The sequence below is a fragment of the Pelecanus crispus genome, chromosome 6 (genome assembly GCF_030463565.1).
Source record: "Pelecanus crispus isolate bPelCri1 chromosome 6, bPelCri1.pri, whole genome shotgun sequence".
NCBI lineage: Eukaryota > Metazoa > Chordata > Aves > Pelecaniformes > Pelecanidae > Pelecanus > Pelecanus crispus.
In genome coordinates this window covers 18,088,319-18,103,670 of record NC_134648.1, presented here as the reverse complement: position 1 = coordinate 18,103,670, position 15,352 = coordinate 18,088,319, and the positions used below count along the sequence as shown (strand labels likewise).

At 45.6% G+C, this 15,352-nt stretch overlaps 1 protein-coding gene across 1 annotated transcript in view; it reads left to right on the top strand.

Moving 5' to 3' along the window:
• Positions 1 to 15,352, top strand: part of SLC67A1 (solute carrier family 67 member 1) — a 67,618-nt gene that overhangs the window by 33,279 nt on the left and 18,987 nt on the right. Inside the window, exons 6-8 of the mRNA XM_075712747.1 lie at positions 8,567 to 8,682; positions 9,175 to 9,285; positions 14,602 to 14,702. Of these exons, the coding sequence (XP_075568862.1) occupies positions 8,567 to 8,682; positions 9,175 to 9,285; positions 14,602 to 14,702 (328 nt within the window). The remainder of the gene's footprint in view (positions 1 to 8,566; positions 8,683 to 9,174; positions 9,286 to 14,601; positions 14,703 to 15,352) is intronic.

Below are 15,352 nucleotides of genomic sequence, written 5' to 3'. Positions count from 1 at the left end.
CTTATTCCCCTATTTGTTATAAATGCATGTAAATGTGCAGGTGCTCGATGCACCGAGATGCCAGTGGGACCGTCTATGCCATGCAATAGGCAAAAGCAATAATCACACATAAAAGTGCAAGCTTTGAATTCGTAAAGTGCAGAAAAGAGCACACGAGAATAAATGACACTCAAAATTAGTGGCGGATTATGGGCAAAGCATGCAAATCCGCCCACGTCTTATTGAAGTGTAACTGATATGCCTCTTCTGGCAATTAGCCAAGTTCCTCGGGAGAGCGCTGCGTTGGATCAGGCAGCAGGATGGGCTGGTGCAGGCAGGCTGCTCCAGCTGCCTGGGAATTAGCATCCTGCCACAACCGTCCCCTTCACGCCCCGGTGGTGGGATCTACCGTGCTTGAGCTGGGGCTGTGGCAGGGGCCAGTTAGTTTGAGCTGCTTTGCATTGCTGGGATTTTTTCTGCAGCAGGCACTCGCAGGGGGACAGATAGCCTTGTTGCTGTAGAGCTCCTGATTGACAGCAAGCCTTATCCATTCACACAGAGCACCACTTACATAGGAAGCTCTGCCACAGGAGGATTTTCCCTGTGGAAGAAGCCCAAGTGTTTTTGTTCAATGCCCTGCACTGACCTAAAGTTTTTTTTTCTGCAAGGTTGAGTGTCAAGTCCCACCAGCAACCCTCCTTGTGCTGGGTCGGTGACGCACAGAGGAGCAAATGTCCCTTAAGGGAAGTTAAGCCACAAGTAGCTCCGATGACTTTGGGGATAGCTGTGACCTCTTGGCCCCATCCCACGCCTGGTGTCCCCAGCACACAGCAGCTCTGATGTGCCTCTGCCATTGCACTCCTGGCTCTTTGCCCTGCTAATGCACCGGTGCCAATCTTCAGCATCCCTCCCTCACCCAGTTCTGACGGAAATGGGTGATGCAGGATGCCCATACCCCTTTTCATCTTTTTTTCCTTTCCCACCACCCAAATTTTCCAGATGTGGCTGCCACTAGAAATAAGCAGTTGAATGAGCACTTGTCTGCGGGTGACTCATTCTTGCCCTGTGAGGGGTTCTGTGGAGGGTGTGGACACAAAGTCTCACCACCTCCTTGGAGAGCCTGCAATGATGTCAAGTTCACTGAAGTGAAAAAGCGCCTCCTGCTCTCCCTGAAGCAGCAGCAGCCAACTTCTGCTGCTCCTCATCTGAAACATGTGGCAAAAAGGACACCCTGGTCATGGTTTCCAGCTGCATCAGGGCAGTGAACTTCCACCTTTTCCTGCTGATGCGTGGGTAGGGGTGGCTGGCTACTCAGGTTTTACATTCTGCTTCTAGAAAAATTCCAGGCTCCCAGCGAAATAATGGGAAAATTGCAACCAAACTAGTCGCACTGAGGGACTACAGTGAAATACAGGTGATTTATCCTAGGCAATTTTTCCTACTTCTTGTGAAGTACCTTCTACCTGACCATGAGGAAGCAAGTGAGAAAGGGCATCTTTCTCCGGCACATGTCCCGTGGAGGCTGCATTTGTTCCCACTTGGGATTTAACACTCCTTCAGCTGGCATTAGCCTGCTCTCCTCCCTCCACGTACTGTTTTCACATGGATGTTTGCTTGGACAGGAGAGCCAAGGAGGAGGACTCATGCCACGCTTATTCATGCCTTTGTGTGATGTTTTTAGGGTGAATTGTGGAAAGGAAGGTTTGGGGTTTGTGTTTTCCTCTCAAAGGCACAGATAATGTGATGGGTGGTACTGGCCACCCTTCACCAGCACGCCGCCTTGAAGCCTGCTGAGCACTGGGCTGGCTGGGTTTATTTGTGTTAAAGTGCCATTTCTTGCCCTGGGCTGTGGAAACTGGCCTATCTCTGTACATTTGCATGAATGTCCTAGGAAATGTGTGAATTTTTTTGTGGCTCAATAAATCTATTTTTGATTGAGGCTTTTGTGGTTTTGTTTCTTTAATAAGCTTTGATGAAATTTTGTGCTTGCTTTTTTTGTCTTTGGGAGGAATCTCAACAACATAGACCAGACCATGATGGGTCAAAGATGAAATACATTCAGCAAGTATTGTCAAGGCAGTAAAAAAAAAGTTTCTTGAATGAAACCATCACTAATTTACAATAAGTTATGCACTAAATTTATGTAAGAACACAGTGGCCACTGCTCACTTTCTTATGGAACTAAAGCTGGGCTGGAGAGCATGGTTTGGTGTTATGGTTTCACCTGAATGTTTTTTTTCACATCAGTTTTTTGCTTTTCTTTTCTTTTTAACTCACCAGCTGTTTTTTACCCATAGCTGCCCCTCTAAGGGTGTGAGTGGATGAGTGGATAGTGTGGCCGGACTTGCAATCAAAGAAATATTTTGAGAGTCCTTTCAGAGCTCTTTAAGGAATCTGGGCTGGCTATGAATGCCGGCTTTATGCAGTGCTGTTTTGAAGTAGGAGTGAGTCACTAAAAAACAATTTGTGCTCTCTCCATGTTCAACTTTGACTTTATTAAGAAAAAGAGAAAGAAAACAAACACAATCCCATTCACTGTGGAAATACACATTGATCCTTTAATCCTCAGGGAATCGTTGGGAACTGCTTCCTCCTCGGAAGAATCGCTGTATTGACGCAACATTTAATTGTGCAATTACACAAGCGCATTTTTCTCCTGGGCTTTGCAGAGCAGGGCTCTGTGGCTGGAATGCTAATCAGAAAGCGATTGATACCATCTCGTGGCGCGCACAGCCTGAATGCAGCCTCCTGGCTGGCAGCAACCCTTAGGTACCTCCATGGGTCTGCCCTAGCCTTTTCAGGCAGGAAACTGAAGATGGGAATCGTAGCCCAGCAAGGTCAGAGGAAGGACTGGAATGTGGGCTGGAGCCCAAAACTGTGTCCCATATTGGTTTGTTGTAGCCTTCCATGGTGGAAGCGGGAGGCTCTGGCGCCCATCCCTCCTCAGCACTGCCTGGGGGCTGTGGCTGGCAGGTACCAGAGAGGACTCTGTTCAAACGCCCTTGTCCGTGAGCTGAAAATATTACCTGACTGCAAATGCCTGGTCAGTGGCCTCTCTCCTGCTCCTGTGCCACTGCCTGGTCTCTGCATGGTGTACGTGCCTTTGTGGGATTGAATTTTTCATGGAAGTTTTGCTTCAAAGCTACTGGGAAATGCTCTGCATATGTATTTGTACATATATATATGTATGTATATGCACCCACACATACCTGGCTGGCCAGGCCCTGCTTTCCAAGATCTGTGTTTGCTATAAACTCCACGAGATTTTTCTGATGCTTCATGTGTGCCACTTCTGACTTCAGGGACATGCGACACCTGGGGCAGAGCTGCAAAACATCACTTCCAGGAGCTGGGGAGCCTCTGGGAGCCCTTGCTGTCACCTGTGTTACTGCCTCACATCTTGATTCAGAAACTGAACCCTGATTGTGCTCATTTGCCTCATACTAATTAACCCTGATGGGAGCAGGTTGCAAAGTAAGGTAGAGAATGTCCTTGCTTCGCCTCACCCAGGAAGCGTGGTGTATATTGGGATTTATGGTTACCTGCAAGTAAATGCAGAGGCTGGTTAAGCATTAGATGGGAAGAAATGCAACCCTCCTCCAGCTGGCTTTGAATGCTAATATTTTCTTTGAGTTTAATCTGTTTACTGTGACATTACTGTTAATGGTTTCTTCATCAATTCTGCTTTCCCACCAGCGTTAAGGATGGAGTTTCCAGATGAGCAATCCTAGCTGTCAGCCACTTGTTGCTTATCCATGGCCACAGGCTACCAAGTGAGCCTTGTACCTGGCCACACCATCAGTCCGGTGGCAAGTGTGCCCTGGGCTCACCATCTCACATTTTGAAACCCTTTAAAACTCTTTTAATGGATGCTTTTAATGCAGCCACCACACTTGCCTAATGGCCTCTGGAAAATGAAGAGACTTTTGTTATGTTGTTAAGCAGCATTTGGCTAATGTTATGGGCTCCTGGCCTCCAGGTTCCTCTGCTCATGTTTTCTTCTTATTTCTCTGAAACCTTTAAGTCAGGGCAAGCTGAGGCTGCTCCTATTGGCAAAAACTAGCAAAAACTTGTCCTCTTTCGAGTTCAGCTGTTTCCTTTCTGCAGGCAATTGCTCTGTGCCCTCCTGGCAGCAGGACCTTGGGGCACGTTGGTCCCATGCAGGACAGGACAATGCATTTTGTTCCTCCCTTTCATGGCAAGGCTGAAAACACACAAAGAAGAACAGGCATCTGTGGTCTAAGCTGACAGCCTGAGAGGACCTTTGCTAGTGGAAAAGCCCAGGGAAGAGCAAAGAAGGCTCCTGGCAAAAGTCAGCAAGGGACTCTCTCTTCAGATGCAAGAGAAGCAAAGAAATTATAAGTAATGTGCTGAAGTACGCAGATAAAGTTACCTGAGTTGTTTTGACCATAAAGCCCAGGACAGTAAAGGCTCTTAACCTCTATTAATCAGTGAGAAGCTGGAAGAGGCTGCACAATGATCTCAGCTGCTGAAGCTGCTGCGCCCTTTTGCTCCCTTTAATTTAATTGTATTAGTCCTGCCCGCGTCCTTTGTTCTTCCGCCCCACTCAGGAAATCTGCTGCTGGTTTTGGCAGGGCTCGCTCTGGCTCCACATGGCTGGTTTGCGGACAGCCAGGAGGGACGAGAGGGAGGGCAGGAAGGGGAAGAGGATGCGAAAAGGTCCCGCGGGAGCAACCTGCTTAATGTGCCTCATTTGTCTTAATAGTGCCACCGCGTCCCTTCCTGGTGAAACTTCCTCCTGATAAGCCAAACAGGCAAAATTGAATGCAGAAGGACTCCCACTGATTTCAGCAGAGATGAGATTTCATGCTTAAATCTTAAAAAAAAAAAAAAAAAAAGGCGAGTGCCCGTGAGCCAAGTCTTGCTCAGCAGGAGCTGCCAACCCAGCGATCGTTTCTACCCCCAGCCTTCAGCTACCCTGAGGGGTCGGGGTGTCTTGCCTTTAGCTTAGCTGTTCTGGTTTGTACCACTTGTTCCTCATCAGACCGGTAAGAAATAAAAGCAACAGCTTGGCCCTGGGTCCTCCGCTTGCTTAGCATGCAGAAAAGGGTCCAGCAAGCACAGCAGATGGATTATCAATGCTAACCCCCAGCTGTTTTCTCTGCTGGTGGCAATAGCATCACCGTACCCCTTGCCAAAGAGCTGTTCCTCAGGGCTGTCATGGGGTGTAAACCCTCCCCTGCCATCCTTCTGCCTGCTGGACTCCTCCAAGCTGCCCCTGCTCCCTTCCCACCCACCTCCACAGGGCTGCAGCTCTCCTCCCAGCAGCATCCAAGGGCACGGGTAGAGTTTTCCCTGGTGCCGGTGACATGGAGCAGCTCTAGCTGAGGAACCAGCAGCATCATTGCAACTTCACCAGTTTCCCCAGCAAATGCGGTGGCCTCTGGTCTCCTGTTCGGCATCATTGCAAGAATACTGTCAGCTCAACCTGGTGGTGTTCATCTTCTCTGCTGCCAGAAATGATTCAGCACATGCATACTGCTTTTAGCACTTGTGTCCCTTTACATGACAGTGTAAATATTTGTGTGCCTCCATATAAGAGGAAAAGACATTGTCTACAGTCCCTCACCTACCCAAGCCCCAAAGCAAACCTCATGGGGAGTTCAGAGGTAATGATGTGTCAGGGCTTCAGGAAAGCTGCCCTGCACTGCTGCTTTGTAAAACGGTTGCCTTTCACTGTAGGAGTGGGAGGATGTGTCCCGCTGATGCCATACCAGAGGGGTGGCGCAGGAGGTGTCATCGTGTGTAGTTCATGGGTTGTAACAGAAACATCAGAAAAAAAAAGAAATGAAGATACATCAGAAAAAAAATTAATGACCTGCTGTGTTGCTATGGCATTTTTTTATGACCCTTGGGTTTACTTCATCTCTCTTAAACAAACAAATGTGAGAGGTGGTTTCCTGGACATGGATACGTTATCTCCAATTCCAGAGCTCGTCCCTGCCATGTAGGACAAGATAGTGGAGCAGCTAACCCAAGGGTGTACCTTCATCACCTTTCCATCAACAAATGATAATATGTGGAAAAAGATGAAGCGCTTACAGAAAGCTGTGGCTAAGAAAAGGGATTTTCAGGTGATTTTGAATGCTTCAGGCTTGTCTGGGAAACACGATTTTGAGATCTGTATTTTACTGGATTTCTCTGACTTCAGAGTCCAGCCGTACAAAATGCCACGAATCCGTTACAGCAAGCCCAGGTTTTCCCAAATTAAAGTGTCAAGGTTCTCCTCTCCCTTTCGCAGCAATGAATTATCAGCCGTATGCTTTCAGTGAAGTAGTACATCATTTGCTTACTAGTTTTATAGGAGGATCCTTCCTTTATTTCTTGCTGTAATTCTTCTTGGATCTGAAGAGTAAAACATATGTATGTTGGCATGTGGGAATCTGAAAAACCTCAGGAAAAGATAGGACTGGAAAGGAAGTTTTTCTGTACAAAGAAAATTTTTGTGATGTGTTTTTTCCATATCAGAATGAAAGCTTGAAATACAGAAATCCCCAAAAAGCATTAAACCGGCTGCAGCTACTATTTTGGTTATTTTATCCTTTCTATTTTGTTAGTAAATTTGCTTTATGTTGCAATGCAAAGTTGAAGTTCCAGATTTCTTGGATAAAAATGTGGGTCCACAAATTTGATTTCAATAGATTGGGAACTGTTTGGCAGATAATTTTAAATCAGAGTGGCAATCTGCTGCACTAAAAATAAAAAATAACTATCCAGTAAATGACTAATTTTGTGGTCCAGGGGAATTAGCAGAACAGCTTGGTGGATGGAAGGCAGCAGGTATAAATTACTGCACTAAGTCCATTTGCAGGAAGATATTATCTGACTTTGTTATTATTAATAATAATTAATGAGAATTAAAATATTCAGCTGGGATTTTTGCCACTGCAATTAGCGGGAATACGTGTGTGTATATGTGTGTGTGTATACATATATATGTATTCTCTCTTTGATGCTTTTCTCGGTTGTTTGCATCTCAATCCTTGACTGGCTTGCTCTGGGACTTTAATAATACTCTAGAAATTATCCAGACCGCACCTTTGTCTAGCATGGAGGAAACTTGAGGCTTTTACAATTAGTGCTGCTGGTTATTGCACAAAAAACATACGCCATGGTCTGACAAGGAAAGCAGCAGTAAAAAGTCAGGCAATAAGCAGTCTTTTATCAGCAGGCTCACAGGGATCATTGGTTGGCGGCTCGCAGCTCGCCCTTGCATCCTGATTTGTAGCACAGGTTGCTGGGGTTGCAGGGATGGCGCAGTCACCTCTGAGTCTGCATGGATTCGCATGGCTCCAAAGGCTTCTCTGGTGAAATCTAGGCATTGTTTTCTGAAGTCCAAGGTGCTTTAATTTTGATACCCCAAAGAGACCATGATGCTCTTGTCTTGTGCCTTCCGTGATGCCAGCCTTTCATGTTTCTGCTGGGCATTCCCACCCCAAACCCGCGTCCTGCAGTAGGTTTTAAGCATATGTTTTATGAAACTCTGTGACTAGCAGGGTGCCCATGGTGGGGAAGACTTTTAATGAGCTGGTTTAGTGGATAATTGGTCTCACTGTTAAAGACAAAACAAGCTTCTCCCTTTGTTTTCAGCTTGACTCTCCTCAGTTTCAGTCTTCCAGCCCTGGACTTTGCTCCATCTGTGTTTGGCAGAGTTAAAGTCCTTCAGAGTCTGAAATGTTCCCACATGCCCTTAAAGCCTAGGAGGAGTCATTTCCTAATCTTCTCTTTTAAGATTGAGGACTTATTATTGACTCTATTGACTGTTATGTGGTTTGTGTTTGGGTTTTTTAGATAAGTTGTAATTGTTCCTTTTTATCATTGTAAAAATACTGTTAATAATTGCTGTTCACTGGGTCTACACCTAAGGATGTGGCCCCACTTCTGTTAGAGATCCAATGTCTGGGGCTCTGATGGCCATTTGGTTTCTGATGGGTGCTGATTTGGTTTTGGGCAGCTTTGGAGAAGAGTAGGTGCATCAATCAAAGTGCTGTTTACTCGCCTCCTCAGAAGGCTTTGTAAATTGTGTTTATTATTTTTAGCAGCTCCTTTTCAAGTGGCATTGTATCTACGGCAGTTTCAGTTCTGGTTGTAGGCTGGGCTGTATTCTACCATCCCTAATCATCTTGAGTACTTTGTTCACTTTCCTTAACTTCATTTGATTTTGCTGAGAAATTTCAAGGAGTGAGATGATACTTAGATGAATGAAACTGGGGGATTAGATGGATCGTAACAAGCAGTTGCTGTGTTTTCTGTGGGAAGACTTCTAAGCTTCATTAAACCAAGAAGGGCTCTTTTCCCCTGACACGGATTTAAAAGCATTGTATTATACCCTGTTATTAATACAAACAATAAACTATCTTGATGGCAATAGACATCTTTTGGTGAAATTTCAAACCGTAATCATATCCAAAGCCCCCATGAAAGAATGTGAGCTCTTTTAGAGCCTTATGTACTGCGACTTCAAGGGGACTGTTCCTCATCCAAGTGCCCAAGCCGTGGCAGGCCAGAGCTATAAATGTCTTGTTTATGCTATTTATCCACTTACCTGTATTTTTTCTGTTTGCAGCATTTTTGTTCCTATATATGTTGGGCTGGTGGGAAATCTCATAAATACCATGATAGCAATGGTTTGGATCCCTTTGCAGGCTAAACCAAAGTCAGACGATCGTGTGACGGAGCACAGTAAGTATTTAGTGTTTCTGATAAATAGCACATGAATACGGTCAGGGGACTGACATGATGTAAGGACTGTGCTAAAGGACTTGGTGTTGCATTTAAGGGCCAAAAGGTGCTAACTTTGAAATGCGGACACTTTAATGCTTAAGTTGTGCTTGTGGAATAATATTATTCCCTACCTGCTGACCACTCTGCCATGCAGAATTGCAGGCTTCCAGCCCAGTGCTTGCCACACATCTCAGAAAATGTGAATGTGGGCCCCTTGCTGGGGGTTAGTTTGGCCCGGCATGGGAGGCAGTCCTGCGGTCTCACAGGGGTCCTCTGCATGCAGACCCAGCACCAGCTCCCAACCTCCTGCTGTCAGCAGAAAGCTGGTGCTGCAGAGACTCAACTTTTTGGAAAGGTGATGGTGAACCTGAGCAGGCAGTCTCAGAGTTTCTTGCTTCCTGCCTCTAACCTGTATAAATAGAGTATTAATCAATATGTCATCTTCTGTAGGCACATCACAGTCTGGCAGCGTGTTTAGCATCAGAGAAATCCTACACCTGATGAAGTTTCCGGGAGTAATGGAAGTTTTCATAGTCAAGGTCTTTGCTGGACTTCCCGTAGGTAAATCTCACCTAATACCCATGATTGCTGATGTATTTAAAATAAGATGACATACATTGTGGACCAGGCTTGTCTCAAATTACTGAAAGTACGTTGCATTTGATCATGGAGAAATGAGGATTCAGCTCCTAACTCATGCTGGATGCTTTCAAATGCTCTCAGCTATGTAGGGTCAAAAACCTGGGACTTAATGTAAAACAGACGACTTGCCACAGGCTGCTTCTGCGACTTTTGGCAAATCACTTAACCTCTTTACCACATCCTCCTGGCTGTAAATGGTTTTTTCCTCTTGTCTGTCATTTCTATTTAGGCTGTAACCTCTTCAGAGCAGAGGGAAATCATTTGTACTCTGCCAGAAACACTGAGGTCCTTCCTGATTTTACTTAATGATTTTAAGGGGTATGTGTACCCTAACCTTTTTCCCAACAACTAAAAACTATTGCTGGACAAGAGGTTGTGGCTGCTTTAACTGTCAGCTGCATGCAGGGGAACCACAGCATATTTCTTCCATTGCACATTGATGGTGGTGCTTGTTCCTCTCTTCTTTATATAATCTGCTTGGTTTTTTGTGTCATGGTAGGAACCTGCTGCTACCTCAAACCAATCCCAAACCTGCCTGTTTCCCTGCTGCCTTTGAGTCAGTTGCTGTCCTGGCATAGTCCATGATTTGCCTGGTTATACGTATCCTTGGTCACAATTTAATAATCTTTAATTTTGCCTACCCTCTAGCTTCTTTCCCCTGACTTGTCTAGCGACAAGCCAGCATGTCAGCCTTGTTAGTGGCGGTGTAAGGAAAGGGTGATGTTGTCTGCCCTTCCACAAAGAGAGCCTTCATGGCTCTTTTCCCAGTCAAACCTAAAAGCGCAGTTTCTCTTGATTACAGTTTCAAGGATTGAACTTCATACACATCAAAACATGTGCACACCATGCATTTGAACAAACTAAGGCAATTCCCTTCTGAACAAGGATCCTAAGAGAGGTTTTAAGGTACCTTAACTTTTAGACTTTGCATCTTTTTCTACCTCATCTGTGTCTGAAGAAGCCCTTGAAGTTTAAATAACATGAAACATAATTTACAAATTAAATTCTAATTTGTAAACTGTAAATTTAGTTTACAAATAAAAGTAGGTTTGGCTGTGGAGAGTGTCTGAATCAGAAAGGGATGGCATTTCTGGGCTTGGCCAGATTCATCTGTTATTCCTTGCTAAGGCTCTTGGGGAACAAGTCCGACTGGAGCTGTAGAATAGCATGCAGGGAAGTAAAGGACTTCTGATTTTTTTTTTCTTATTTTCTTTTTGTGTGTTGTTGGCATTGGCTGAGATCAGTAATGCCTGTTGGTCCTGCCACCACCACTGGAGACAGGATAGAGTCTTGATGGACTGGTGGATTGCCCTAATAGTGCACTTTTTAGGTTCTTCTGAAACTAAACTTTTAAAATTGTATTTTTTAAAGTGTTTATCAAATGATAACGTTTCACTGAAAGAGATAGTCAAGTGATGTTTTAAGAGGGTTTTCTTTGCTGAGACTGACTCACTTCTCAGCTTAAAGTAGCATTCATTTCTCTGTTTAAAAATGCCATCCTGAGACCGCATCCATATGCAATCTGCATGGTCATTTCCTGTGCGTTCTCCTTTTTCCAAAGGCTGGGTGAGATGCACTTTGTTTTAGTCATCCCTGCTGAAATGCAAATTCTTCCCTATTGCAGAAGATGTTCTTCTTTTACCGTTGCACAGCAAGAATGTGCACCCAACCAAAATAAACATCTCCTGCCCAAAACTGCAAGGGAACTTCTAGGCGAAGAGGATGGAGACAGTGAAGCTGAGAGTTAAGGCAGGACATGGGCTGATAGTCTGTCACTGAAATGGCTGGGAGTATTTCAGTGACAGTAGGAAGGGATTCATCTGAGGCACTCCTGCTACAAGTATAGTGCTTGCACTACAGTGAGGAGTGATCAAAATCCTAGTGACTTCTGTTTGCAGGTCTCTTCAGGTTACTGACCATACAATGGCAGCTGAAAGGGGATTTGGCCATCACCTACTTCGCTGCAGCTCACAGCTGGAGGCTGAGCTCCTCATGAGCTCATTTACCTTTCATCTCCCAGCTGCAACTGTGTGGTTAATTAGATCACCCAAATTACAGACCGTTCTCTATTTACTTTGTAAACAAGTTTGTGATATACACAGAAGAAAATCTTCTGTTCCTTATGGATCTCATTGTTGTCTAAAATTAGCTTGTTTGAGACTGAAAGAGCCTCCCCAGGAGGGCTGCAGGGCCGGGAACCTCCTCCCTGTATTGCATAAAAGCAGAAACACCGGCTCTGTGCCGCTTGCAGGAGGGTAGCTGCCAAGGGATGGATGGGCAGCAGACCGCTCCAGCACGGCCAAATTACATCCTCAGCTGACCTGGGAAAAGCAAGTCTCATTGCATTGCGGTAGATGAGAGACAGAAAAGAAAACACGAGGATGAAAACGTCAAACATACCTCTCACTGACCAGAAATCACCGTGAAAATACTGATAAATAGCTGCTTGTATGAATCTTTGGCTGCCTAATCCCTTTGGAAAACCTGGTTTTAGCACAATCGCTTTAGCACCCGCATCCCATTTTTAAAGGGACTTTCTGTCACACGCAGAGCAGGATTTTGCAGTGGGCCCTGGGGCTCTGCATCCCATTGCGTTTGCAATCCAGCGTAGGAGGGCTGAGACGGGCTCCCAGAGGTGGTGCTCGCCTTTTCACACCGGTTCTCAGTAAGGATTGCTAAGCTGGCCCTCCCAAAGCCACAGGGTGCTTTTAGAAATGTCATGGGGTTTTTTTTAATAGTTTGCACTCCTGTGCCTTCTTGGTGCTTTTCCTCATCTTTATCGCATCTTGCAAACCATTTACCTGCCTTCTGCTGCATAACCCTAGTTACTCATCCCTCTAGTGCCAGGTTTTCTAAGGCGTTCACCCCTTATTTAGACCCCCCACCAAAAAAGGTGAGGTTTTTGAGGATATTTTTTGCTATTTTCCATTTTTTTCCTCTTGAAAACCTGAGCTCCACAGCGTGGATTGAAGCTTATTCCAGCAGATTCTGTGTGGGGATTTGGTGTCCCCGTAAAAGCCATCCCCAGGGGTACGTTACTCATTTAGGTGCACTCAGCCGACCTGCAGCCTACCCAGGTGGGACCTGCTGAGGTCTTTGTAAGTAATGCTCATGCATGTTCAGATGAGCAGAAAATCTTTTGAGTTCAATCTAGGGCTCACCCTGTGGGTTTCAGCAAGAAATGCGTTGCCAGTGGGAGAGACTCCCTTAGTTGCTGAAAGTGGAGGGAGCAGGGTGGGGGTCTCCCTTGTCCAGGTAGCTTTAAGTGACCACACAGGCAGAGGGAGATGACACCCATCTAAAGAAGAGACCTTTGCATCTCCAGGGGATCCATGCAATGTGTACTGCTAATTAAAAAGCACAGCCTATCCCCCTGCTCTAAAAGAAATCAGCTCATTTGGAGGAGAAAGATCCAAATCTGCCTTAATTTGGTGAGGGACTTCAAAGGGGAGAGGAGCTGTAGAAGCTGGTGCATGGTACCAGGAAGAAGCGTCAGGTATGTAGGAACGTCGAACCCATCCTACGTGGTACCTGCAGCAGGCTAGCAGGATGAAGGGCAAGCACCCACTTCGATCTAATCTTCCTGCAAGTGAAACAAAGTGCGGTTTTTCTTTCATTTCTTCACGTGTGCCTTTTATAAACATGTGCAACTGTTGCCTGGTTTGGATGTTGTGAGTAAATACTGTTATTTGCATGTTACCTTAAGCTGGCTTGAGCTAAGAGCGATTTCAAAGTAACTGGATAACGATGGGGTGCTCTCCGCGGAGGGGTGTAGTGAAGCCATAAATCTTCACGAGCCCCAGCTCCCCGGCACTTTCTCCAAATATCCGGGGAGTAGCAGTGGGGCACCCTTCCTGCCCCCCATCCCTCTCCTCCAACACCATGGAGCCAGCTGGGGTGCAGCTGTCCCCATTAAAGGGGGAAGAGGTGTCTCCGGTGGGGTTCGGAAAGGCTTTGTGGCAAGTCCTGGAGTGGGAGGGCAGTGGTCCCTCCAGGCAAAGGCTTGGGGTGCTTGGAGGGAGGTCCTTGTTGCTGCAGCAGCTCCTCTGGCAGCAGCCATCGGGCTGCTGGATGCAGTGGAGTTGCGCTGGTTTGTTAGGGTGCGAGTCCTCCACAGCATTTTAGTCAGCAATTTGGGATTGCTGTCCTCACACTTCCAGGAAATGCCAGCAAATCCTTCCCATGCCGCGGGGTCAGTGACTCACTTTTCCAGGCCACAAGCTGTCTTCTCAGTCCTCACACGTTGCCTCCTGGGCTCCCTATTTACCCAGTCTTCATACCTCGGAGGATCCTATGAGGAAGGGCAGGACCCCTAAAGGCCGTCTGCTCTCTTCTCTCCCCAGCAGGAACAGTGTCCTCTGATGGGCATGTTGAAGGGATGTTCACGTGCAGAGAGCCCCAGTTTCCTACTGTCTCTCTCTGTCTGAGGTGCACAAGACATTAGGGGAGGCAGCAGCCTCCTACCCCATACCAGCTCTTTGAGAGCAATGTTTTGTCATAATATTTTTAATTTGATGGCTCTTCGTGTACGATGGGAGCATGTGTATGCATGTCTGTATTTGTGTATGTTTGGCACTGGGGGAAATGCACGCTATTGTATTTTCATGTGAGATTAAGTGAGTGGGCATTTTCCATTATGCTTTCCAGAAATTGCCTTAATTGAAAAGCAGACCCAGCCTGTGCTGTTTCTGCCCATACTTTCCTGACTGCTTGTGTTGACACCACTATTGGTCCAGGAGAGCAAGAGATTCCACGTGCCACCGACGTCACTGCCGAGGTGTGCAGTGAAACGCTGTATTTAGGCTGATGTTACCCGGTTGTTTCCCAGGCAGTGTTCCCCATGGTGAAAATCTAAAGTTAGGCAAAAGGGACGAGGAGTCCAATCAGATTATTTTTATGGTTGCAGTCTTGTCTGAACAAATGTTTTCTCGCTGCCTTAATGGTTAGTTTGGCTTCAGTGATAAAAATATTTACCAGTTTATAATAAACAGCTGAATCTACAGCCTACATAGTCACATTATTTTCAAGATGAAAGTAAGGGGGATAAAAAAGTTAGCATTTAAAGATTAAATTACTACACTGACTTTGAATAGGATTCTGCTCATGTTTATATCCAGTCCCGATAACCTTAGGGAGAGCTACTGACTCATACTGGAGATGACTGGGAGCAGGGTCTTGGCCACTATATGCAGTGCAAGTATATTGATGTATGCTTTTCATTAACCCTCCCTCTAGGTTTGTTCCTGATTATGTTTTCCATCATCTCTATGGATTTCTTTGGGTTGGAAGCAGTGGAGTCTGGATACCTGATGTCATATTTTGGTGTCCTTCAAATGGTAAGTGAAGTGGAAGTCCCTCTCTTGCCACACTGCTATCTAATTTGCTACCTTTTTGACACATGCTCTCCCAAATGCGGGCATAATATTGATGAGCAAATCCTACCTCTGTGATGTGCCCCTTGGCTTCAAAAAATAGAAGTGTCTCCAAATTTATTCTGTTCCTTCGCATGGGAAGAAATCAGAGCAAGGAGTGTCCTGAAAGCTGTCGTCCCTTTGTCCCTCTTTGCAGATCTTTAAGCTGTGGAGCTAAAATTTCCTTGGACTGACATGTTGTCCTGGTTTTTGTAACAAAACTTGCATTGAAGCTAAAGTGCGTTGACTAAGATTTTCACTGGTGCAGGTTAGCTGATTTACATTTACTTAGTAGCACCCTGTAAATTTATGTAAGTAAATGGTCTTACTGGCATTTTCACAGATGCCTTCAGTGTCGAGGAAGGACTCATTTCTGCTGCATGGAAACAAGCACAGCAAGCTTGTAATTTAAGAAAAAAAAATTAAAGATGGGTGATGGTACATGATTAGGAGACTTGCAAAATGGGTAAAAAAGAGAAGTCAGCTGAAGTAGGCAGTAGCAGGGCCAAAAAAATAACATGCTGTATTATAGTAGAATTTTCCTTTTGGAGGAAGAGGCTAATAATTTTGCAGAA